This window comes from Phacochoerus africanus, chromosome 4, assembly GCF_016906955.1.
Source record: "Phacochoerus africanus isolate WHEZ1 chromosome 4, ROS_Pafr_v1, whole genome shotgun sequence".
NCBI classification, from domain to species: Eukaryota; Metazoa; Chordata; class Mammalia; order Artiodactyla; family Suidae; genus Phacochoerus; species Phacochoerus africanus.
This window is the reverse complement of record NC_062547.1, coordinates 125927243-125954760: the sequence shown is the minus strand read 5'-3', so window position 1 is coordinate 125954760 and position 27518 is coordinate 125927243. Positions and strand designations below refer to the sequence as shown.

The following is a 27518-nucleotide window of genomic DNA, read 5'->3' as shown; positions in this document are numbered from 1 at the left end:
CCACCAGTTAAGAGAACAGAAGATGGGTTTTTGTGGCAAAACTCAAGTGGGGGCAGAAATAGACTCTTTTGGCATAAATTACGGGAGACATACTTACCAGCACCAAGTTCATTTTTGCCAAGAGAAGACCTGCACCCCTACCCACCTCTACCCACGGGCTGCTAAGAACCATCCTTACCTCACCCCTCCACCCTCCCTAGGCTGGGAGAGGAGAGAAAAGTAGAGAGAAAAGGATAACCCATGCTGAATGCTTACCCCAAAGAAGGCTGAACCTTGAAGAGGGTGAAAGACTAAAAGGAGGCAGGCCCAAGGATGGAGATTCAGTGGGGTACCAGTTTAAGGTCATTTGCGAAGCAGCGGTCAGAATGGGATTAGTTGTGCATGAGAGTGACTGGGCACAGGCCTGGGGAGGCTGAAGGGAGAGGGAGCAGGAATAGACAGCCTTCATAGGGGCTGCAGGGCTGACACCTGTGCAAAGAGAGGGGGTGGAAGAACCTCAGACCACAGTCTATTGTGGGGGAGATTGGCTAGATAAGGGAGTCCTAGGCCACAGCGGGGCCCATAGAGACTGGAAGATATGCTTTGACTTTAATGCCTTGGCTGTGCACGATCACTGGCTAAGAAAACACAGAGACGTGTAGCCACAGCAGAGCTGAAGGGCTCCCCACAGCAAGGCTTCTTGGACGGAGGTGGGCAGGGTTAAGGCACTGCCAGCACCATGGCAAGTCCCTGGTGCTGACACAGGAGTGCTGGCAGAAAAGACTCTTAGGGGCCAGCACTAAGGCCCTGCATCTAGGGTAGAGTAAGAAGACAGGTGAGTCAAATAGAGAGCCCATCGGAATCTCTTCCCAGCTGTCTCTGTGTTAGAAAACAGGCATTGCTTGATCATTTCAAGGGCTGGCCGAAAATTTGCCAAGATTCTCTGACTCGGACAAGATACCAGGGAAGCCACTTGGCTGTGGACATGCAGCGCTATGTTCGGATCTCTCTCATTTTGACAATTGATTACACTGATTGGGGCAGCGTTTGCCAATCGCAATATCTGAGGATACTTGTCTGCCCCTGTTAAAGGGGAAACACAGAGCCCATGCCTGGCTTCCACCCAACCCAGGAATAGACAGCCTTCATAGGGGCTGCAGGGCTGATACCTGTGCAAAGAGAGGGGGTGGAAGAACCTCAGACCACAGTCTAAAAAGGAAAACACAAGTTATATAAGGTTCTCAACAACACTGGCGCTGCAGCCCCCACCACACACATCCTTGTTCCCTATCGTGCGTTTTACACATGTGTGCAGGTGATCTGTCTCTTCCTGAGTAGACAATAAGCACCTAGAGGTAACAGTTCTTTTACACATGGAATCAGCATCACCTTGCACGCACAGTGTGGGTTTCAATATCAGGTAAATAAAATGAATGGGAAGGATCGGGGAGGCAGGGGCAAGGTGAGGAAAAAAATAACAGGAACATTTTAATTGATTTCAACTTAGTTATTTTCAGAAGGTCTAAGGGTGGCTTATAATAGACATGTGGCACAGCTATTAAAAAAGGATGAAGTAAGAACAAAGAGAGGGAATAGAGGTGGAAAGACTGGTACACAGCCAGCCCTCCATATCCACCAACCACACATCATGTACTATATTACCTGCCGCGGATGAATGAATCCGCAAATGCATGACTGGGAATATAGAGGACCAACTATGGACTTAAGTATTTGCAGACTTTGGTATCTGTGGCGGGTCCAGTAATTAATCCTATGTGATACCTAGCGAAGAATGTACTAGAACAAACTAAGCTAAGGATTGCTACTGAGATGGAATGCAAGCTTTACTTTTGGCCTTTTCCTGGCAGGCAAGACAAAAAGGAAAACACAAGTTATATAAGGTTCTTATTAGCTAATAAAAAGAAGTATGCTAGTTTTTCTATAGAAGCAGATTTTTTTCCTAGCACTAACTCTAAGAAGAATTTATTTTATGGCCCCTAATAGAGCCATTGGCTTTTAAAACATATGATGGTTTCAATAACAGTCTTATAAAAAATATACACTTTTTTCTTTATGGTTATTTCTTATATTGATTTTTGATAAATGCCATAGTTCACAGATGACATTTCTTTGGGAAATTAGAACGCAGTTCAGCCATCGGCAGGGAAATAAGGTTGATGGATTACATCTGGGTCCATACCTGAAGGAAGGACCCTGAGAAAGGTAATAATAATAATAATGCCCACAGGCTGCTATGTTAAGTATCAATTTGACATTATTAGCAAACAAAGCTATATTCAAATAGAATATAACTTCAGCTGCGTTTCTTTGAAATTTGGCTAAGCGGTTCTGTTGTGGCACATGCAATTTGATTTGACATGGGGCCTTCTCTAGAATAGTCTAAATTCCATATATATACAATGATTTAAAATTGATTCCAGTAGTTCCCAAACTCGGGGGGATGTGAAAAGTATTCTAAAAGTCCTCTGGGAATAAAAGAATGGTTATATATATATATATATGTATGGATAGATAACTGACCACTAATACAACATCGTAAGTCAACTATTTCCCAGTAAATTTTTTAAAACAGTCCTTTGGTTTACAAATAAGGTGAAGCTCCAAACACAGTTAGACAAGTTGCTTTGGTACACTGAAATTCTTTAAGACGTGAGCAGGCTAATATGCTGTCATAGTTTGAATTCCCTGGAAAGTGGACTCTGAGATTAGAATGGAGGAAATTTATTAGAAATGGCTCCTCCATCAACAGGGGAGGGGGCAGGATAAGGCAGAGGAAGAAGTTGGACTAAGCCCACAGGGAGCTCTGAAACCAGGATGGCGTTTTGGAATTGTCTGGAGTTAGGTGAGGAGCTGACTCTGTCTACCCACATGCTCACTGGTCACCGATACAGGCTGCTCTGGGAAGAGGGGTTCTCGTGGACAAGGTGACTCTCTTCCACCAAGGGCAGTTCCCAGAGGAGAAGGCTAACGCCCAAGGGCTCTGGGCCAGTTGCCCTGCCAGCAGCTGGGAGAGTAAGCCCTTTGAAGGTGGTAGATCACAGTGCGTTACCAGATTTTGTGTGAACTGTTTAGCAAACTAGCAAAACCTACTTCATCCTGCAGCAGAACCGAACATCTCAGAGACCTAGTGGTGGACAGAACACAATTTGTGAAATGTTCCTTTATGCCAGTGAATTGAATATATACTACCTCTTCCGTATGATGAGCACATCAGTTAGGTTTTACATTTGGCTACTCCTACGAAAAGCCAGGTATCAGTAACTGAATCAGTAAAAAGACTTTATTTTACTCACTTACATAACAGACAGGACAGCCCAGGGCTCGTAGGGTTGTTCACGGGCCACGTTCCTTCTCTTTCCTTCTCTTCCTTTCTCGCCACATGACTTTGTTCTCCTGGTTGCAAGAGGTGCTGCTCAACCCCGGAGGGGAAAGAACAGATGCAAAGACAAGTGCCTGGGAAGCTTCTTCCTCCACAAAGTTTTCTAAAGCACCACCTTATGATTTCTGCTGTTTCATTAGCCAGAACGGAGTCACATGGCCATTCCTAATTTCAAGGGCAGCTGGGAAAGTAATTTTACCTGGGAACATTTAACTGACTTCTCTTAATTAGGAAGAAAGGGAGAAAGGATATTGAGAAGGGAACTAACACTGCCTACCACGAACAACAGCATTCAACTCCTTCCTTCCTTGTTACTAACTGTCCTTCCTTCTTTGTTCCTAATTGGCTGAACAACGGCAAGAACTCATTCTATAGAAGCACAGATGAAAAATGTTTATAAGATACAAATGTACTAAGACCACAATGTCACAACAGATTGCTACCCTTTTCAGATTGATGCTGTTCAACTCAGACTTTCCACATATCCTCAAAGACGCTATGCCTTTATTACCGTAGATTTATGGTTACATTTCCACCACTTGGGACAGAGTTGTGCACATGGTAGGCAGTCATTCTGTGTGTGTGTGTGTGTGTGTGTGTGTGTGTTGTGTAAACAAAGGAACACCTCTGGCACAGAGTATAAGCACTGTGCTGTGAAATGAGGTCATAAAATACATGATGAATCTTGCTGGCATCTTATGGGGAGCCCCTACAGTGGTGGTTTTAGGCTTTGCTTTGGTGTGCTTTTGATTTGGTTATGCCACTGCCAAGTAGGGATATTTCTGATAAGCTGACTTCTATAAACATGGGTTTTCGGAAACTTAGGGAAATAACAATTGAAAAACTAGACCCTGGAGTTCCTAAGGTGGCTCATTGGGTTAAGGATTGGGCGTTGAAGAATTTATTTAAAAATTATTCTGTCTTCTTCCTGTTCCGTACAGAAGAGAAGCCTCACTTTCTATAATAAGATGATTCCTAAATGTCCTACATATGAAATTATAGTATTGAATATGATTTTCTGTCTATAGACACATTAAACAGAAGACTGCAACGACCTCAATGACACGTTCCCTAGAACATGTAGTTATCTTTTCTCCATACCCCATCCCAGGCTTAAGGGGCACATCATTCTTCTCGTCTCCTTCAGGAAGGGTTTTTTGGCAAAGTCTCTTAACTACTGTCTCAACAAATAGTTCATAGCATCACAAAACTGAACATAGGCACCGTAGTAAATGCCAGAAGATTCTGTATTTCTAACATGCTCCTAGCTGAGGCCAGAGGTGAGAGTACCTGAACACACTTTAAGCAGCAAGGAACTGGTTTTAAAATGTGACTGCACATTGCAGTCTGGGGGCAGTTTTTATAAGTGCTGATGCCACTTCTACTTCCAGAGAGTTGAATTTATTTGTTAGGGGGTTCAGGTTGGGCATCATATTTTTAAAAGCTCACCCAGGTGATTTTCTTGTGCAGCAAAGTTTGAGAACTGCTGCTATAAACCACTTAGAATATCTTTTTTCCACAAGTCCCTCCAAATGAACAACTTGATGGTTGAAATCAACTTCTGAGTTGCTTTTATTCAAGGAGAGTGCCTAGCACAGAGCCTGATTCCTGCCATGTCTCAATCACAATGTGTTGACTACATCAGCCTATAGAAAGATGAGTGTTCTACTGACATGTTCTGGCAAGGATGAGAGGTGATTTACTTTTCATTGAAGACATGGGTCTAATACATTTCTATTTACTGCAATTCCTTTGCTAGGTTTCTTCCAAGGAAGGTCTTATATAAAGGGCCTGGAAATCCTGGGAATGAGGGTAGAGGAAAGGGACAATAAGGGAGGGAAGATGAAAGCAAAGAGGAAGGAGAACAAGGGAGAGAAACATACAGAGAGAGAGGAGGCGGAAGGGGTGGAAGAAGATGAATGGGGAAGAAAATGAGATGGATATAAAAATATTGAGGGAGTTCCTGCTGTGCTGTGGGTTAAGGACCTGTGTTGCTCCTGTGGCCACTTGGGTCACTGCTGAGGCATGGGTTTGATCCCCAGCCCCATGCAGTGGGTTAAGGATTAGGTGTTGCTGCAGCTGTGGCATAGGTTGCATCCAACGTTCAGATTCTATCCCTGGCCCGGGGAACTCCATATGCCTTGTGACCAAAAAACCAACCAACCTACCAAACAAGAACATTGACAAAATTACTAGTAGATATTCACTAACCACCACCTATTAAGATCAACAAACTTATCGTCTCATTAAGAGGCAGGAGTCAAATGCTTGGAAAGGTTCTATAAAACTATGCAACAGTTAAAGAATCATGGGAAATAACACAAGTGATGACACAGAACATATAGACAGATCAACAAAAGAGAGTTACAGGCAACAGACAATGCAAACTCCATTTTTATGTGGGAAAATGGTATCAACTCTCTTGTAATGACTTCCTAATTCTTAATTTATCAACTTAACATTAAGCATTTAGGAGTGACAAAATAACACTGAACCCATTTAGTATCAGGGAGTCTCTCAGGGAGTTAAATATTTATTTTATAGTTATTTCCTCCAGCTTGTACCATCCTGTAGGTTGGCTATGAATATTAACTTTGAGAAAAAAATTTCTCCAAACTTACTTCTTGAAGATATGCTTTCAGAGTCTCATCCACACACCCAACCCATGATACCCATCTAAAACTTTCATACTGGGGTTGGGGTCTTGATTCTAATGTTTTTATGAGAATAAATACTGGGAATTCAATCCATTCAAAGTGGTGAAAGCTTGGTATCTTGTTATCTTTTCTAAGAAACATTCTTAATTTGAAATGTTGAACTTAGACAATACAAGTCCCTTTAGTGACATAAAAACAGCCAGTTTTTAAAAGATGCTGACAGATGTTGTGATAGTTTTTTTTTTTTTACAGCAGAGCAGAGTTCTCTGCTCTGCTGGATGTAATTAGGCATGCAGATAGAGCAGCACTCTTTTTACTGGCCCAATGGGAGGGAGGTGGGGCCAGGGCCCCAAAGCTGTTCTTACTAAAAGGAAACACACTCTTTCTTTCATATGTAAATGTGTCTCGATTTCCCTAAAGAAATAGGAGTTGGTGTTTTCATTTTTAAAATTCTGCACAATGCTAAGTTTGTGGTAAGGAAAACATCATTTCTATTAATTTCAAGCACAATTTATCCATGTCATAAGGAACTTGGATGGTAAAGATGGCATACATGTGTGATTTAAGAACAGCATTTTTCGTGTCCTAGCAACATCATTCAACAGAGAATACCTTGTCTTGTGGTCTGACTCATCTGAATCTGCTCAGCTTCCCTATTTTACCTTTTTTGATCTTCCATGCTTAGTACTGTGGTATCTAAAGTGATAGTGTCATAAACAATCAAACTGGTTTCTAGGTCAAGGTAGCATCTCTTTTTCAAATTCTTCAAATTTCTTTGCTATGTTTTAATGGGGAACTCTCTGTATGGCTCATACAATTCCTGCAGGATACTCAGCCCTCTTCAACTTTCAGGTTTAAAAACACACTGTGTCTAGGAACAAAAGTGGGGTCCCTAGGGGACAGAGAGCACTCTCTGGTCTCCTTCCTCTGCAGGCTCCATTCTGGGGCTAAGTCCCAAAGCTTGGCTCACATGTGACTCCAGGGTCACCTCTCCTATACCAGGCAGAAAACACAGGAATCTGCATTTTACATACGCTTGCCATGTATTCTTGATTTGAATCTCAAACACTAAGTACAGAGCAGTGAAATATGAGGAAGCAATCAAAGAGGACACATGAGCCCAAGGGGCCAAAATCAGAATAGGGCATCTTATTTGAGAAAAAGACTATGTGAGAAATGCAGAAATAGGAGTTCCCATTGTGGTTCAGTGGGTTAAGAACCTGACTAGTATCCATAAGGATGCGGGTTCTATCCCTGGCCTTGCTCAGTGGGTTAACAATATGGAATTGCCAAAAGCTGTGGTGTAGGTCTCGGATGCAGCTCGGATCCAGTGTTGCTTTGGCTGTGGTGTAGGTCGGCAGCTGTAGCGCTGACTCAACCCCTAGCGTGGGAACTCCCATATGCCACAGGTGTGGCCCTAAAAAGAAAAAAAAAAAAAAAGACATGCAGAACCACACACAGTGCCAGGCTCTGACCACAGGAACTCATAGGAACCGAACAAGGACAGAGTTAACTAGCTCTTAAATACATAGACATGTTGCTCTAAAAGCTGGAAGGAACCTACCTCCCCCACCTCCTAGATATGTAGGAAAGCCAGTCTTCCCCTTTCCCAGATTTATGAAAGAGGCAGTATCCACTGCCCAAGACCAGAGTTGTCTAGGAGTAGAGCCAACGGCACATAGCTCATGCTTCCTGTGTGCCAGGCAGGTGGTCAATGCCCCATAGAGACAGTGTAGTGCAGGACGGATGATGGATAATTTAGTGGGGATAATGAGCAAACGTGTACCAAAGGCAGTCCTGCTATTTGCCACTAGTGTTACCTTGGACACAGGACATCCATTTTCTGAAGTTTAATTTTCTAATCTAGAAAATGCAAGTTACAATACCTCCACATAAACACGGCCGGTACATGAAAGACACTTAAATATTATTTCCTTCTTCTATACTTCGTTGTATCTCATCAAGCCTACGTTTGGCAAAGCCCACCAGGATATAGAATGGCCCATGGTGACCGCAGTTGCACTGCTAGTAACTGGTAAGAACATACACTGCTTCCTCCTACTGATAAGAATACATTCTACTTTCAACCTAACATTTGACAGGCCTCTTACAGGCCATGCCAACACTTTGGACACTCTTGAAATTTCAGCAGAAATGTATTTTTCCATGATAGGACGAAACCATCTGGAACTTACTGCTTATGTGCGTTTGGAGCTGCAGCAACAATAGCGCTCTTATGAATTCAGGCTCCACACTGTCTCCTAAAGGGATTAGACAGGCCTCGTAATGTGTTAGAGGCAGAAAAAAGTGACCCCAAAAGGGGCTAAATCCTTGGTTGTCATTAGTATTTTCTCATGTCAACGCTGTGATTTGAGAAGACAGAAGGAACTGACTGACTTGATATACTTGTCTGATCCTTTAGTACTTAGCAAAAACTGGAATGTTTTATTTGACCCCTATGGGAAAGCAGCTAAACTGCGCAGTTTGTTCCTGAAATAAAATAGCAGCAGTCAAAATATTCTTAAAGCCCCTTAGAAATCAGAACATCACAGGTTTATTAGAAAGTAAATGCCCCACGCTTACAGGTGGCTGTTAACATTGTTTTATTTCCTTTATACAAAAGTAGAAATGACAGAAAAAACCCTCTTAACAGAAAACAATACCACTGACCTGGTCTCAAGGAGAAGCTGAGCCAAAACTGCCCATGTTATGGGGAAAGGGAAGTTCAACCAACATCCGCAAACACTCATGCAAGTGATGAAATACAAAGTGGTGTCAGTGGCTTGGTGAATGCCCTGGAGGGGGGGGGGAGGTTGAATAAATCCAATCTTAAAAAAACATATATTTGCCCAGTCATGCTTTTAAACAGCATCTCTTCAAAAACAAGTTATATACACAAATATCACCCAAAAGTGTGTCTTTTATACTCTAGTGCTATAAATTTAAGGCATCCTGATAGTCTGTTCTTCTGCTGGTGAGGCATTGTTCTCATGGTTCTATTTCCACAGAGGACAGTCCCAAAATTTCCAATGGTGTCCAAAGGGCAGCAACGAGAGATAATAATAATAAAAAAATGATTTATAGGAAGAGTTCTTTCGACTCTGGCTCAGCCACGTGCCTTATGCTGCAGGATTTCTTCATTTTTCTATTGATGTCATTATGCCTAAGCAGAAGAGAAACCACAAGGCCAAAATTAGATAAAACTATGGTCAAGTTACAATACAAGGCCACTAAACAGCTCACCAAAAATGGAAATTATCCTCTCACAAGCCACACTGAAGAACACTTCATTCCAGTAGGCAAATTATTCCCTTTTCATATAAACCACTCTTTAAACTATAAGAGCAACGGTCGTATAATAACGCACTTTGAGGACACTTTGCAATTTGGCTCCGGAAGTAATTTCTCAATCACGCTGACTGGAATCTAGGCAAAATTCTATACTCAGGTGAGTTTGATCCATCAAACAAAAAGTACAGTCCTGCTGGTTGAGTGGAAATAATAGATACTTAGAGTGTAGTCACTGGATTCCCTGGCAACACCTTTTACTTTCTAGTGAGCTTAAGCATTAAAGAGTTTAAAGGAAATGCTTTTCCTTTGGGTGTGAGATTACTGAGTAGGAGCAGGTTAAAAGACCATGAGTGGATAAATCTATGAGAAAAAGAAGAAACTATGGAGCAATAGTGCTGTTTTTCCCTCATTACTGGATACCTCATAAACCTATAAGAAGTACCAGCTCAAAGAGCTTTGCTTTTTAAACGGATATCTCTCTTGGTAGAAGCATTCATTTTCATGAGATATTCATCCCATTCTGGGTATAAACTCATCAAGAGAGTTATCTCCTGAGCTTGAGGGAGCTATATATTACTAAATTCCTTCTTGTTGCTATACCAGACAAAAACCATCTGTTTCCAGGAATGGTCCTTGCTTACATGAGGATACATGTGGATGAAGAATCCCAAGTGCGGTTCTATGGCCTCAAAATCTACTTGTTTATAAATACCACGTGGTATATTCTCAATATTCTAGTTAATATTTGATCATCATCACCATCTGAAGGTTATAATTCTTATTTTTATTTATTCATCTGAATAGAACTTTAGGGAGATGTTCATGGCCAAGAGAGGGAAGAGAGTGAAAGAAAAACCTGGTTGGTTAAAAGACGTTCTAAGAACTTCAAATTAAATATGATGGATTAAATATACACATTTATCATCACTTTCTTATAAAACAACACTAAGGCGAAAGTAAAGAAATAAAAAAGGCATCAACCTAAATGAGTAAGGGAAACAGGAAAGGAGATGATGACATGCAAAATGCCAATGAAGAAGCTGGATGGACATGTGGAATTGATTTAGCAGAGCGGGCAGGAAAAGAAGAAATCTAAGGTCCCTATGGTCAGGGAACCCAACGAACTGATTTGAACGGCAAAACTCAGGAACTAGAAGTACTAGGTACTTCTGAAAGTGAGAGTGGGGGCTGTACGGGTGCTAAAAATGGAAAGATTATTTGCAAAACTTTGGAAGTAGCAGTGCATACCCTAGATTACCTTCTTGACCCAGTGTAGCCAGGTGACTGTTCCTTTCCCAATGTGAAAAAAGACCGGTGTTTACAGTTGGCAAGGCATGAACCAGAGACTCTGAATCAGCTGAAGTGGGTAGAAACTATGAGGTTGAGTGAAAGCCCCTACAGAACCCAACTGTCCTGTTAGTTTGACCTGGTAATCAGGTTAATAGGCCTTAGAAGGAGACTGGAGTTTCCTTACCTTAAGAAATCAAGTGCCAAAAGTAAAGTCCTATAAATACTGACAATTAGTGAGTCTCCCCCCAAAAGAGCCTAGTACTTAACCAGTCTGTGTAAAGAAACATCTACCAGTCAATAAGCCTCACCCATAAAGACAGAGCTTTTATTCAGCTTTAGTGTTTCGTTCTTAAGTATGAATGAGTCAAGGGCCACCAGACACTTGAGAAAAGTGCTGTTATGGCAAAGACCAAAATAAATAGAGAAATGGAAGTTAAAGTGAATAAATAGAGATATTATAAAGAGGTGATGAAAAATTAAAAGAAGAAAAGAAAAACTAGGGAAAATGCTTGCAATTCATATTACAAAGAATTAATTTTTATAATGTGTAATATAAAGAGCTTATATAAATCAACAAGAAAAAGACTAGAATTCCAATAAATGTAAAATGATTAAAAATAGTACATATAATGAAATAATATGTAGCTATGTAAAAGAATGAAGACACTCTCTATACTAATACATAAAAACCTCCAATATGTTAGGTGAAAAAAAGCAAGAAGCAAGACTGTGTGCATTAGCAGTACACCACCTCTACCGTAAAAAGGAAGGAAAGATAAAAATATCCCTTTGTATTTGTACTTGATTGTAAAATTTAAATGTCTTGCATATAAAGTGCTGTGCAAAAGAAAAAAAAAAAAGAAAACCAGCAAAGTGCTATTAGAAATTAAATCTATAATAGCAGAAATAAAACATGAGAAAGGATGGAAGTTAAAGTTCAGCAAATATCCTAGAAAGAACTTTAAGAAAAAGCAAAAGTATGGATAAAGACAGAAGAATAGTTAAAAATAGAAAAATGCAAAAATAGAAAAGGATCAGTCCAGTGTGTTGGACATTAGAATAACAGCATTTCCAGAAAAGTGAACGGAGAAATTGCAGGGAGTAAAATTTCCGAAGAAATTGTACAAAAACATTTTCCAGAACTGAAGCATATAGGTTTCTAGGTTGAAAAAGCCCACTGAGTGTCTACACTCCAAGAATGAAAATGGAATCACGGCCAAGTGTCAAGAAATCAAAATACTGGTAATAAAGAGAAAGCTGTAAAATCTTCCAAGGGACTACCAATTAGAGAGGAACTGTGCGTCCTTAGTTCTTGCTTAGAAGTGAGAGAAAAATGAAGTAATCTGTTCAAGATTCTGAGGGGAAATAATTCCCTACCCAGAATTCTACACCTAGCCAAATAATCATAAGCTATATGAGGGCAAACCAATGATGCTTTCAGACAGGCAAGATCTCAAAATTTTAACACTCCTTTACCTCCCTAGGATAGGAAGATGTGTTTGCCAAAGCAAGAGGATAAACCAAAAAGAGGACAAGACAGATTCAGGAAATAGGGCTCTATACAGGAGAGAAGCAAAAGGAATTTCCAGGATGATGTATGTGGGAAACTGCAGGATGACAGCTGTGTAGCACTGCCAGATAGCCACAGGCCAGACTGGGGCAAGAGGAAAAAGGGTGTCTCCAGGAACAGACTGAAATGCAGAGGTACTTCTTTTGTTTGAATGCACTGAAAGGAGGGTTCCATCTCCAGCAGAGGTGGTTTTTTGGTTTTTTGGTTTTTTTTTTTTCCAGGGCCACACCCGCAGCATATGGAAGTTCTCAGGCTAGGGGTCAAATTGGAGCTGTAGCTGCTGGCCTACACCACAGCCACAGATCCAACCAATGATATGTGACCTACACCACAGCTCATGGCAATGCCAGATCCTTAACCCACTAAGCAAGTGAGGTCAGGGATCGAATCCATGTCTTCATGGATACTAGTCGGGTTTGTTACCACAGAGCCACAAATGGGAACTCTCTCTAGCAGAGTTTTTAGGATTATACTGTAAACTAAAAAATCAAAATTATTGTCTCCAGGGGAAAAAATAAAGTTACAGGAATCAGGAAATGTAATAATAGTACACTACATGGATCCTCTGTGATTAGTATTTAGATAGCCATAAGAATAATAAACATCAAATACTGATTTAATTCCAATGACCAATAGAGCTATACTGATGGTGGGAAGAGGACTCAGGGGTGTGTGTGTGTTGGAGTTGGGGGGAGGGCAGTATTGGTTGTCAAAATAGAGCTGGACAAATCTGGGTTATTGTTGAGAACATGGATTTTGGAACCAGACTAAGTTGAAATCCTGGCTACATAATTTTTTTTTTTTTTTGGTCTTTTTAGGGCTACACCTGCAGCATATGGAGGTTCCCAGGCTAGGGGCTGAATTGGAGCTGCAGTAACATTATATCCAAGCCGCGTGTGCAACCTACACCACAGCTCACAGCAACGCTGGATCCTTAACCCACTGAGGGAGGCCAGGGACTGAACCTGCATCTTCATGGAAACTAGTCAGATTCATTTCTGCTGAACCATGACAGGAACTCCCTGGCTACAAAATTCATTACCATAGCTCTGGTGTAACCTTGGGCAAGATATGTAATCTCTCTGTGCCTTGGTTTCCAATCTGCAAAATTTGGATGATAAGAGTATCTACCATATCATTGGGAAAATCAGAACAGTCAATATGCATGAAGCACCTGGAATATTCTTCAGTACACTGTTAAGCGTTTTCATAAGTGTGAGCTGTCATTTTAGGCATCCTACTGTCCAGTAGGATGCCAACAGACATTAGAGATAACATGTAAAATTGAAAGACTGCCTGAGCATGTTATTTACAATTACGGAATACTAGAGAAAACATCTGAAGGAAAAGCAAGTGGCTGATTCAGGGGGCAGGAGTAGAGAACAGGGTAGGGAGGGTACAGGGGCAGCCTGTTTTTGATATGAAGCTAACATTATACATTACTACTGGTACTTATAGCACTTTGACAAAAAATTAAATGAATAATAAAAATTAAAAAGAAGTCTCGAGTTGTAGTGTGAGAATATCGTCACCATTTGGACATGGATGGAGTATTTCTACTTCACCATAAGAGGTGCTGTGCTCAAAAACACTAAAAGCACATTCTGTAGGACAAAACTCAGCACGATTAGAGTCCATACCAAGTAAAATGTTAATTTGAGACATTTATCTGAATAATATCAGGATGATTCAAGTCTTTCTGAACCCTTCAATTTCCTAGTCCTGAATTACTACTATTCAAAAAAAAATATGCAAAAGTGTTTGGGTAATTTGAGCATGAATTATTCAGATAATTTGCAGCTCCTTGATTTCATTTTTGGATATAAAATCACATTCTCAGTGACCAAAATTGGAAAGGCTTACATTTAAATAACAGTTTTTCAAGTCATCTAACTTGCTGACTCATCTAGGCATGGATTCCTCATTTCCACAGCCCAGGGTGACCAGACGGCAATTTATTTAGAAGGTTTGTCTAAAACAGCCCACGGGCAGGCACTGCATTTCCCACTGATAACCGAAACAGGTAGACTTAGTTATTTACCCTGGTGATCTCCCTCAGGCCTTCCCTGAGAGCATCTCTCTAAATCCCATCTACTGAAAATCATGATTCTGATTCAAAGAACGAAAACTTATACTCAAATTCCCAGTAAGAATCTCACCAGAGGTGGGTAGATGGGAATCAAAAGGCCTAGATTTCTACAGAGTGTACCATTCTTTCTGCGGGATGACAGGCTTCGTCCTTTTTATTTCCCTTCCCCTGTCTTCTTCCTCTGTTTCCTCTCTAGATCTCCCTCTCTCCCAATACTCTGAAGTCAGAACCACGTGCAGGCACCAGGCTAGACACTGGGGTACGGACTGGAACTACTGAGGGTGGGGCTACTGAGGGTCCCTGCCCTCAGGAAGTTCTTGTACGTTTCATGGAGTTGATGTGTTTTAACGGTCATCTCTCCTAATGCTCCCTTGATTATGACCTTGCTGAATGAGGGGACATGCGTAACCTTGGCCAAGTAAAATGTGTGGCTTCTTGCTAAGGACATCGTTGAAACAAGGGTACTGGCAATCCAGGAGTCTGACATCCAGGACGGTCATGCAGCTGCACAGTTCTCAGCACGGGAAGGAAAACCCCAAATGGCTGTGGCTGGCGGGGATGCTCAGTGAAGATAATGGAAGGTGTTTGGGTAAATATATATATTTATATACATTATTTACTATATATATAGCAACTATAAATATATATACTTACATATATTTATAGTTACCACATATATGTATATATATTTATAGTTGCTATATATACATATATAGTACCACTTATATATATAGTTACTATATATATAAGTATATATATTGATAGTTGCTATATATATATAACTATATATAAACAGTAGTATATATACACAATGTAGTAAATATATAAATATAAATATATATTTACTACATATAGTAACTAATATATAAAAATTATATAATATATAAAAATATATAACATATAATATAATATATAAATATATAGTAAATAATATATATAAATATATATTATATAATATAGTATATAATACTTTTATAATATAGTATAAAATATATATTATATAATATATACTATAAATATATAGTATATATTATAGAATACATTTTATATATGTGTGTGTATATACATACACACATACACACACACACACACACATATATACACATACATACATATATACACACATTTTTTTTTGGCTGCGCCTGTGGCATATACAAGTTCCAGGGCCAGGGATCAAACTTGCACCACAGCAGTGACCAGAGCCACAGCAGTGACAATGCCAGATCCTTTACCTGCTGTGCCACAAAGAAACTCCAAGTCTCTGATACTAAGTCTCAAACGACTTGATGCTTCTTTAAAACTCCAGCCTTAAGAGAGTTTATGGACAGACCCTGCTCTTTTAATGTGCAAAGACACTAGTGGTGGCCAGAAGGTGCAAATATGACCTTGGTTCCTGTACTGATCCCCCTTGGAGTTACACAAATCAAAACTGGACTCTAGGGGTCAGGAAGGAAAGGTAGGTGGAGGTGGAAGAAGGGAGTTGTTGCTTCTTAACTCTGGGGACTACACTTAAACCAGGATTAGCATGCTCAAAGATTGTATTTGTAGTGGGATGACTCTGGTTTCCAAGGCAGATCCCCCGGTTTGCACCCCCCTACCTACAGCTGCTGGGTGTTCCCCATGTTCATTTCCTGCCTCCCAAGGGCAGTGCTTTAAGACAGAAGATAGGGTCTTAGTTCCATAGCTTTTTCTGTGTCTCAGCTCATCATGCTTTGATACTAAACCTTGTTCCACTGTCTTCCTGTGATGGAATATGCCTTCTCCTTTTTCCCAGAGGGTATAAGGAGCTGATGAAAAGAAACTCCATTTGTGAATCACGCGCTCGTCAATCCTGCAAACTCTGGCAGCTTTTATAATGAGTTTGCTAAGTTGTGCCCAGACACTGGAAAGATCCGATCACTTTGAGGATTCCCCATAACACAGGCATTTTTCTCTACACACAAGATTCTTGCAAAACTGTGACCCATTTCAAAGGAGCTGCCACTTAATGGATGTCATCTGGAGACATGGTTCAAGACTGAGGTCTCCTTTCCCCTCCAAGTCATAGGGACAAAGCTTCTGTATGAAACAAGGGTTTTTCCCTCTGAAAGGAATGAGAGCCCTAGGGAGGCAGAGGTGGGGGTGCACAGGACAAGAGCGGGGCCAGAACACCAGAGAAACATGGATGGGGGTAGGCAGGGGACGGAGACCAGAGAAGCCCTAGGGGTTTCTGGAGCACAGTGAGTCACCCCAGGAACATCCACTCCTAGACTCAGTGGCTCTGGACCCCAGAGCCAGTACAGTAGACACAGAGACACAGGAAAACAAATTTCAGATCAGAGATTAGAACTTGAGACTATAGTTTCGGGGCAGGAAGTCTAACGTCTCTAGCGTTAGCAAATACCCTTTGTTACTAGCACCCTAACAAGTCTTCTACACCATTACCTTGGTAAGATGCAGTCTGGTCTCAGGGGTTCCCTCTACAACTCTGCAATCAACAGTCACTCAGCTAGCTTCCTAACACACCGCTGACTAAGCAATTACACAATTATCCCCTCAAGGATCCTTCAAGAGCCTACGGGCTGAAAACAAATACTTTAAGGTCAAACTTTAAGACTAGATGAAAATGTGGTTCTTTTTATTATATCCAGGGAAGTGATGGGAAGGTTGCCTTTGTGAACCAGGATCAGGGATTCCTTTCTGTGCCGACTACATTTTCCATCATAATTATGGAAATGCTGCTCAGTGGGGCGAAGCCTACACTCTGATCAGGACAGGATTCAGCCAGGGCCTCTACTTCCCTAATGTCTTCCATTAGTGTGCTGATTTTTCTGTTTAGTAGTATGTCCTGAAAATGAGGACAGAAATGTGTGAGTGTGCGCATGTGTGTGCATGTGTGCGTGCATACGAACATGCCCTGGTGGCAGGGGTACCCTAAACTCAGACCTCCAGGTAACTATCGTCATATCCTCATATCATCTCAGGCCAAACTTGCCACTCTCTTTGAAGTGGCTGTTAAACAATATTGACATATAGGTGAAATCCATGCTACCAGGTCTTGGCTCTGGATGTATAATTCCCAATGTGGCTAATTTCTTGGCAGTAAAACCCACACTAATGGTGTTTATTGCTTAATGTCTTTTTTTTTTTTTCTTTTTAGGGCCACACCCAAGCTGGCACATGGAGGTTCCCAGGCTAGGGGTCAAATCTGAGCTGTATCCACCAGCCTATGCCATGACCACAGCCTCAGCAATGTGGGATCCAAGGTGCTTCAGCTCACAGCAACTTGGGTCTTTAACCCATTGAGCAAGGCCAGGGATCGAACCTGTGTCCCCATGGATGCTAGTCAGATTCATTTTCACTGAGCCACAATGCGAACTCCTTGCTTGATGTCTTTTTAAGGAGTCTCCTCTCATGTTGGTGCTAGAACTAGGGGTTTTCTAATGCTAACCCCTTGGGCCACAGTGCCACATGGTCAACGAGGATGTGACCAGTGGTGGCCAGGGGTTAATGCCCTCTGCCTGCCAGTGACCAGAATCAATGCTCACTGCATGTGTCACAGATCTCAGATAGACTTAAACTCTGGGAAGTGAATGTCTTATTGGCATTTTAAGATAGATAATTGCAAATATTCCCTTGGAGTTGTAATCACTCAAAACTAACTTGTCCTTTTATGAGAAAAAGTAAAGATAAATCTGCTTGTTATAAACAAAGTCATCCTCCACAGTTGAAACACACTGGGAAAGATATTCAAAGTAATAGAGTTGAATCCAATTTTAAAGGGCATTGAAAAGAAATTTAGATTCTTTGCTATCAAGCTGTGACCAATTTAGAAAAATAAATAGCAAACAAAACCTCCTCACAGAGTTGACATTCTTTAAAATGTTGTATTTATTGTTCCTCTTTTCCATTTACTAGGGAAAGAGAAATCTTAGGAACTAAAATGTGATTCCAGTGTAGGTCTGGAATGAAGGTCCACTGCCCCACTCTTTCTCCCAGGGCTACACCGCTAGGGCCACCAGGGGCATAATGTTTAGAGCAGCTCCAACCCAATGACTATGCCGTCCCAAGTTATATGATCTGGGGCAATCCCTGCCCCTGACAGGAGCCACGCGGCCTTCAAGCAAATTCCTGGGTCAAGATTTGAAGGCATCACTGATGGATGAACACGTGGGTCCCTTTCTTTGTTGCATCTTTCTCTGGGATGCCCTTTCTAAGGGTCCCACAGGGGAAACGAAGCAGGCACCAGAATCAATTAGCATGGGAATCGCATCCACATTCCCACACCAGCTTATGTCTCTGAGGAATCTTTCTTTCAGCCAGAGATACATCCATCCTTACTTTATCTAGGCAGTGGACTGGGCCGGTTCTCTCTGCCTCTGTGTGATGATGAGTGAATCAGAGGAACTCCCCCTCTCTAGCATGAACAAACGAGTGGATTTTCACTTTTCAGGAAACACAAGCCAAACTAAAACCATGATCAAGTATAAGTCAAATGATAAGGCAGGGAGGGGAAGGGGTCAGGATGTTTATTTAAATATACTGAGCATTTTTATTTTGAAGTTTCTTTTTGTCACTCAAAGGTAACTGTTAATACATAAGCCAGTGAAGCCTTCAGAAGGACTGTTCCTTAAGCAGAGTAGGAATGTGCTAACCCAGTTGTCAGATATCTGAGTAGTCTCTTAACCGTATTTTGTGCTCCGATTTTTGTAATCCTATTAGGGTAGGTTGTTCGCTTTGTTCCCTGGCTTGTAAGACGACAGGATGAACTATATCTGGCAGGAGAATCTACTGTGATACTAATTGTCTGGTTTCTATGCTGTAGGAGCAGGGAAGAAATGGGAGGTATTCTCCTTTCCCTCCCAAGGAGTCCGCCCAGCCTTTTGCTTCCTTGCCTCAGGGTATTGTTGGTGACTTCCACTGAAGGACAAATGCAGAAATTTCCAGGCATCAGAAAACACAAAGTAAGCTGGGGAAGAAACAGAAGTGGGCCAATACCGATGTCTGGGAAGGGAAGGGCTATTTTTTTTCCTATTTCCCTTCTCGTCCAGGCATTGGGCTCCTAATACTGGTCAAGATGCCCTGACCCAGTGTGGCCAGAAGTAGCCCAGACTGAGGCAACATGTGAATCTGACCCAAGCAGAACGCTGGTGACCAGTAAATACTGAAGCGCCAAAGGGCTTCCTGCAACGTAGAGAATTAACGAGACCCCTAGGGGCACCTCTGAAAATGACTGAGATTTACTTTTCCTCTGGCCTGAAGCAGATTAAACGTGATGTAGAGGGAAAAAAAGAAGAGTGACATTTCTTACACCTTAGAATTCTGAACTAACATTTATATCCACAACACATTCACTTGCGTATGTGTGTGTGTAACTATATACACATAGACACACACAGTCATACAAATGTTTCAGAGGATTTTGGAAGGGTGCTAAAAGGCATGTCATAGCTTTCTTTTCATTTAAATGACTAGTCTCCTTTAAAAAGAGGGGGTGGGGTTCAACTCTTCCGAAATAAAGCAGCCAAGAGGCACTGACTGTATTAACTCCCCTCACCGGCTCTCTTCTTAGAACTCCCCTGTTTTTGCTCTGTTAGAGTCATGGGTATCCCCAGGGATGAAAGAAAGCTATGCTGGGTGGACTTTGCTCAAGGAAGAACCTGAGCCACTAGGGACCTTGGAGGTGATTCTTTGATGGACCCAGTCCGTTCATTTTTGAATCTTGAACATTTTGTGTGACAAAGGCTATTGTTTTGTTGGTGGGCACTCACTAACTGGCTTCTGGACCAGCATCGTGGTTCCAAATTGCAAGAGTCACTTTGGAATGGCAAGACCTCACTTCTCCCGAGGGCAGCCGACTGGTGACTGAAGGAGCTTTCAGTCTATAAACAGCAATGAAAGAAAACCTCAGCTTTGTCGCAAAGTTGATTCTGATCAGAGGTTGACTCATTCCACCCAGGACAGGAAACTTAATTTCTATACTTACTTGGTACTTGACTCCATTAAAACAAAGACTGAAATCAAGGTCAACTGAGGCACCATGTGTTTGTGAAGGGGATAGACTTAAGCCCTTCCATTACTTGCTCCCTTTCTAAGGTCCGGTTACAAATCTGCCTGGTTCTATTTGGGGGAAGAGTTGTAATTTCCTGCCTTCTTGGTGTCAGTGCCTGTGAAAAGTGCTTCAGGACACCATTTAAAAGTTTGTGGAAAAGCTTTTAAGTTTAAGGAGGTCCCGTTTGTTTATTTTTATTTAAGCTTTTTCACAGGAAACAGTAAACAAAACAAAAAGAAAACCTACAAAATGGGAGAAAATGTCTGTGAACGATATGACTGACAAAGGAATAATCCCCAAAATATATAAACAGCCCACCCAGCTCAATATCAAAAAAAAACCAAACAACCCAATCAAAAATTGGGCAGAAGATCTAAATAGACATTTTCCAAAAAAGACATACAGAAGACCAATAGGTACATGAAAAGATGCTCAACATCACTAATTATTAGAGAAATGCAAATCAAAACCACAATGAGGTACCACCTCACATGGGTCAGAATGGCCATTACCAAATAGTCTATGAATAATAATTGCTAGGGAGGGTGTGGAGAAAAAGGAACCCTTCTATACTATTGGGATTGTAAATTGGTGCAGCCACTCTAGAGAATAGTATGGGGGCTCCTTAAAAAACTAAAAATAGACCTACCATATTATCCTGCAATCCCAGTCCTGGAGAATATCATAATTAGAAAAGATACACGCACCCCTATGTTCACTGCAGCACTCTTCACCATAGCTAAGACATGGAAACAACCTAAATGTCCATCGATAGCTATGGACAAAGAAGATGTGGTACATACATACAATGGAGTATTACAATGCCTTAAAAAACAACAAAATAATGCCATTTGCAGCAACATGGATAGACTTAGAGATTATCATGCTAAGTGAAGTAAGCCAGACAGTGAAAGAGAACTATCATACAATATTGCTTATATGCGGAATCTTAAAAAAAAAAAGGATGCAAATGAACTTAAACACAAAACAGAAACAGACCCATAGACACAGAAAACAAACTTATGGTTACTAAAGAGGAGAGCAGGCAGGGAGGGATAAATCAGGAGTTTGGGATTAACATATACACATAACTATATATAAAAAAGATAACAAAGACCTACTACATAGCATGGAAACTCTACCCAATATTTCACAACAATCTATAAGGGAAAAGACTCTGAAAAAGAATATATAGAGAGATACATGTATACTAAATCACTTTGCTATACACTTGAAAATAACAGAACACTGTAAATCAATGATATTCCAATTTTTTTTAAAGGGTCATGCAATTCAAAGCAAAGGCATGGCACTGCTGTGTGATACACCCCCAGCACCACATACCGTGCATAGTTACGCAGATGCTCTTCAATCAGCGTGTTAGAGGAAAGATTGATGCAGCTGCCGTATATCTCCTAGAGAGGTGCAATTAAAAGTCATCTGAACACATGCAACAAGCTCAGCACATGCACAAGCCTCAATAAACAGGAGGCATGCAGGAGAGAGATTAAAGGACAGAAGATTGGGATACACTTTAAGGAGCATGGGGAACTGCTGACATCTTTGACTCTTGAGCAAGAGAACCCATTAAGTTACCTGGGAAAGTTTTATGCAAGCAATGTAAGTGTGGACCTATTTAATAATCAAAGGGTCTGGTGTTTGGGATACAAGTGTGACTTTTCTAGCTGAAACAAATGTATGCTAAAGTCTTTTATGACAAAGACAACTCACAGTGGACATCAATGTGTAATGAAAATTTGTGTTGGGTTAGAGTAATATTAACTAAAACTTGATTTTAGTATTGCAAAAAGAATTTGGACAGTTCTTAGACCTCATTATAATGGGATTTTATCTTACAGCAAATAATAAATTTTGCAGGTGTGACTCTCTAGATTGCACGATGGATATTCTGGATCTTTCCATCCCTCAGAGAGTTTCACATTTTGGCTGCTATACCATTTTGCAGGCATGGCATGCACAGAGCATGCAGAAAACATGGCCTAAAAAAAGATGTTTGTATATCTTATTCACTGGATTTAAGATTAGAGTGCATGGTTTTCCAATAAAGGCAATTATAAAATATAGTTCACAGTGCTCTCTGCCATCCCCCGCGTGCTGGCGAGCGCTTCAGGCCGCTAAAGCTTTCTTAGGGGCTTGTGGTGTAAAATGCCCATGTGGAGGTCCTTACGGTGTTTTCAGTCGAAAGGTCACTCCAAAGTGGAGTAGTTAAGTCTTTGGAAATGGAGTTTCTACTTATGTGTCCTTTAATTGGGCTTGAGAATAAACTATCCAGTCACATGAGGAGATGAAACTCTTCCTGAGGCAGAATCAGTGCCCAAGGAGGGCCTGATTTCACATGGATTTATCGTCCAATCTTGTAGAAATGCCTCCCAGTCTACGACTCCTCATTCGCAAGGATTAAACTACTTAGGGAAATCTAGGGACCAGAACATAATCTCTTGTGATTTGTTTAATTGTTCTCCCTTAATGTACTTTCCAAGGGAGGAGCAACCTGTACTCTTAGAGGACATAGCTCATTAGGAACACAGGAATCTGGCTTTCTGTGCATCCTTTGGAATTCTGGGGATTCCCTCAAGGTGGCCAAGGGAGCTATCTGTGGTGTTAGGAACAACTCAATTAATTTAAAAGAATAAAAGGGAGGTTCTCCAAAGAACACTCACCGCCTTATTCTTCCCTTTGCCAGCAGAGCTCCCGGGGTTTCCTTTACTGTCTGTGGTCTTCCGTCCAAGTGAGGTTAAGGGCAGCGTGGACGTCTTTAGCTGGTTGGATGCCTGATAGTTATTATTATTGTTTTGGTTGCCACTCAATGTCTCCATGATGGATCGGAAGGTTCCAAAAGGCCTTTTCAGTTGATCCCCTGATTCGTTCCCCGCGGAGGTCCGTGGGAGGGGCCTGCCCTTATCTCTGTCCTTTTCGCCGTTCTGTTCAAGGCCACTTTGCTCCATCTGCACCACGGGCTCCTCAAAGGTAACTCTGAGTTTCAAGTTCTGAGATGTCCGGCGCTTGGAGGATGGGGACTTGAGGGCACTCTTAGGACTCGTGGCCACTTTCTGGGCGGCTGTGCTGTCGGGGCTGGGCTGAGGGGGTTCTGCAGAGGGCTGGTTTGGGGGAGTAGTTCCTGAGCCCGGACACTGGGATTCCAGGTCTGGCTCGCTGCTCTCTGAGGTGGGAGATGGGCTATGGCCGTCCAGAGATTTGGAGGCCTTGATACCAAAGGGAAACCTGCGGCCTGATGCCAATGTGTGTTTCTTTATCATCAAGTGTAAGCTTTCGGCACTGTCCACGCTCTCCACGCTTTCCACGATGGGCTGAGGTCTGGGCCTGTCAGCCTTTCTCACAGGTGTGCCCTTGGGGTCCTCAGAGTTGTTGGAGTCTGTGTCCGACTCACTCATCGACCGCTGCATCAGCTGCTTCAGCCTGGCTAGCTTCAGTTCCCTCTTCTCCAGAGGGATCTTTTTTGAGTTTCTTGAAGACGCCTGGGCATCCTGGAATTCCAAGGACAGCTTTTCCTGCGTGCAGACGTTTTCTGAGATATCTTTTCCTAATAACTGGCGGAGGATTTTATCAGAATCTTCATCTTTTGCTTTGGCCCTAGCCCGGCTGGATACAGACAGGCTTCCAAGAACCTGAACCCCCTCTTGGACTCCTGATTTGCTTTTGGTGAGAGACTCATCATCGGTATCTGGGGATTTCCACTGGGACTTTCTGGAAGCTGGGGAAGATGGTGAACTGCAAGAGAATAAAGGGCACAGGACATGATTTCCTAGAGGGTTAAAATGACTCAGCCATGAATCACTGCATGGCTTTACTGCTGCTAATAACTTACACATCAGAAAGACTGAAACAAGAATAATTAATGTCTGTTTAAAGCAATTTGTAAATAGTTCATGGTGGCAACCATAACCAGTATTGTATGCCTCATACCTTACGCTATGACGGCTAAATTTATCTACTGTTGCATTGTTTACACATCAATATTCACAAATGTTCTGAACTAATCCCATCTTCAACAATGCTGTGCTATTTCACGGATGAAGAAATAAAAGATTCTGAAAGAGTAACTGAGTAGTTTATAGTCATGGAAAGAAGACACAGCAGTCAAGTCTTCTGACCCTAGGATCTGTGCTTTTTCCCTATGATATTTCACTTTTATTTCTCTTTAGAAGAATAAGACGTTTTCTGGAGTTCCCATCATAGCTCAGCGGAAATGAATCTGACTAGCATCCGTGAGGATGCAGGTTCAACCCCTGGTCCCGCTCAGTGGGTTGAGGATCTGGCGTTGCCATAAGCTGTGGTGTAGGTCACAGAAGAGGCTCTGACCCTGTGTTGCTGTGGCTGTGGTGTAGGCCAGCTGCTGTAGCTTCCATTTGACCCCTAGCCTGGAAACCTCCATATGCTGTGGGTTTGGCCCTAAAAAGACAAACAAACAAACAAAAAAAAGAGTAAGTTGTTTTAGGTTTTTATCTTCTTAAAAGATATTAAAAGGAAGTCCAAAAGAAGGTTCAGAGATTAAAGACACTTAAGAATTCTAACCACCAACATTCCTGGTATTACCTGGGTGAAGAAAGGAGTGATCTGGCCTCTGATTTCTGGGCTTCTAGAAGGTGTTGGAGCTGGTTCTGCAGTGTGACGCGTTGCATTGTCTGCCTGGGAAAGACAAACCGAAACATCTAAGCTCCCTGATGCATGACTACTTCCATAAATTAGTAGGTATAATTTTTTCATGATAATTTACAGTAAGTTGCAATAAATCCAAAAGCCTCATAAATGTACATAACTGTCATCCTCATAATTCAGAAATTGTTTAAGGATACAGTCAAAAGTACCCCCAAAGATGTTTATTACTCACATTAGTAAAAAACTGTAAGTAACCTAAATGCTCATCGGTAAGACCAAATAATTTATAATTATTTCTGTGAAGGCAGCTATTAAGAGTGATGCTATATCTGAATATCTATAATATAGAAAAAAATTTCCCTAATATATGTATATATACACATCTATAAAGTATACAGTATAAAGTGTATCTATACAAACATGCACACACAGTGTATTTTACTTTAAGTAAAAATTACAAAATACTGTTTGTAGTATAATCTCATTACTTCATTTTTAAAAAAATCTCTTTCTCTCTCTCTTCTTCCTACCCGCCCTCCTTTGAGCTGGAAGGATATATTCCAAAATGTTACTTAGTCTTTCTAAATTGTTTGAATTTCTTAAGTAACTGTATTAATCTAGCCATCAGAAAAAAATGAAGCAAGCAAATTAGTTCCAAGTTGGCTAAAAACGATAACTTGAATTTTTCTATATAAAAGAAAAACAATGAATAGCAACACAATTTACTCTGGATATAGACGTGTTTGTATTAGAATGTGCTTTAAAGTTAAGAAAATAGGTTAAAAGCCATAGGTTACAGAAAGTTAAATTTGTTTAAAAACACATAAGACTTATTACAGTACTTGACAAAAGTAAAGTAAACTAATTCTCATTTTGGAGAAGGAGGATTTACTGAACTCTGTAGCATTAGTGAGGTACCCCACCGCCCCACAAAAATGTCCATCACATTCTAATCCCTAAAAAGTGTGACTCTGTTACCTTGCTTGGCAAAAAGGGAATTAAGGTTGCAGATGGAGTTGAGGCCACCCTGGATTATTGTGTCCATCCAATCTCATTGCATGTGTCAATAATAGTGAAGAGGAGGCAGAAAAGGAGGTCAGAGAGAGGCAAAGCATGATGTGAGAAAGAGGAGGACTCAATCTCCGTTGCAGACTTCCTAGATGGAGGAAGGGGCTGTGAGCCAAAGAATGCAGTGGCCTCCAGGGGCTGCCAATGACCTTCCGCTGACAGCTAGCAAGAAAACAGAGACCTCAGTCCCACACCTGCAAGGAAGTGATTCTGCATACAATCTGAGTGAGCAAGAAATAGACTTTCATCATTAAGCCTTCAGAAAGGAACGGCAAGTGAAGATATCTCAATTTTAGTCTGGAGAGACCCTTGCTGGTCTTCTGACCTACAGAACGGTAAGATAAATGTTTTTGTTTTAAACCACTGAGTGTGTGGTAACTTCTTAAAGGAGTCAAAACCGAATCCACCTAACATCAAAACTGGTAGCCGCTCTTGTGAGCTGGGACAAGGAACTTAACGAATGAGTGACGGTGTTCTTAAAAGAACTGCTGAATCGTGGACACTGGCTTGAGGAAGCCCATCTTCTCCAGGTCAAACGTCACTGCACAGGCTCAACAGCTGTTGGGCGCCTAAATCTATTTCTGTAAGATCAGACTTGCACAATACCCTTCCATCATTCCCAAGGACTCTCCTTTTCTCAGAAGTGGTCAGTCTCAGTCCTAGTTTGATCCCTAAGACCAGAGAAGTCTGTGACCTCACCTTATCTCACTCATTCTGTGACTCACATACGGAAAACTTAATCGTCTAAAGCAGGAGCCAGAAAGCTTGTTCCTAACAGGTCAGGGGATAAATATTTTAGGCTTGTGTGCCACACATTCTGTGTCATAATTACTCAGCTCCACTTCTGTAGCATGGACTCAAGCCTAGATAATATGTAAATAAGTGCGTGCGGCTCTGGTTTTTGCCTTTTGTTTTCCACACCCGTGGCACGCAGAAGTTCTCAAGCTAGGGATCAAACCTGCACCACAGCAGTAACCATCACCCACTGATGTATGGCTCTGTTTTTAGAAAACCTTATTTATAAAAACAAGTGATGGGTTGGATTTGGTCCACAGTCCATATTTGCTGACCCTAAACGAATGAATAAAAAACAAAAATACATAAGAACACTGAACTTTTCCCACCTTGAAATTTGGTGCTGCATGTCAAGTTTTTTAGAAAAACATTTAGCGAGGGACTAAAATAGAGGAACAAAGACTATGGTCTCCTTTTAAAGGGTTTTTAGGTGTCAAAGCGAATATGACACAGTCAAGGAAGCTACTTGGCGGCAATTAGGCTGACTGATGGCAGGAATCCCAGGTATGAATGGAGGAAAAAAGGACTCTCTCCTTTAGATTCTAAAGAAGCCCTCAGAAAGGACTAATCAACTTTAATTCTAACATGTGAGCATGTAACATATGAATATATGAAAGTATGTGAGCATATGCATAGTGTATTATCTATTACAGCTGCTGTAACAAAGTTTTACAAACTGCCTTGCTTAAATGACAGACATTTATTTTCTC

The 27518-nt window shown here is 41.3% G+C and overlaps 1 protein-coding gene across 2 annotated transcripts in view; it reads right to left on the bottom strand.

Moving 5' to 3' along the window:
- Positions 1-8567: 8567 nt before the first annotated feature.
- Positions 8568-27518, bottom strand: part of SNCAIP (synuclein alpha interacting protein) — a 161843-nt gene continuing 142892 nt past the window's right edge. The window contains exons 5-8 of one of the 2 annotated variants that reach the window (XM_047778499.1): positions 24883-24975; positions 22989-24057; positions 21652-21722; positions 8568-9199 (exon numbers count right to left, since the gene is read on the bottom strand). In XM_047778499.1, coding sequence (XP_047634455.1) covers positions 9115-9199; positions 21652-21722; positions 22989-24057; positions 24883-24975 — 1318 coding nt within the window. In that variant the 3' untranslated portion in view covers positions 8568-9114. The remainder of the gene's footprint in view (positions 9200-21651; positions 21723-22988; positions 24058-24882; positions 24976-27518) is intronic. The other variant, XM_047778498.1, reaches the window with a different exon arrangement.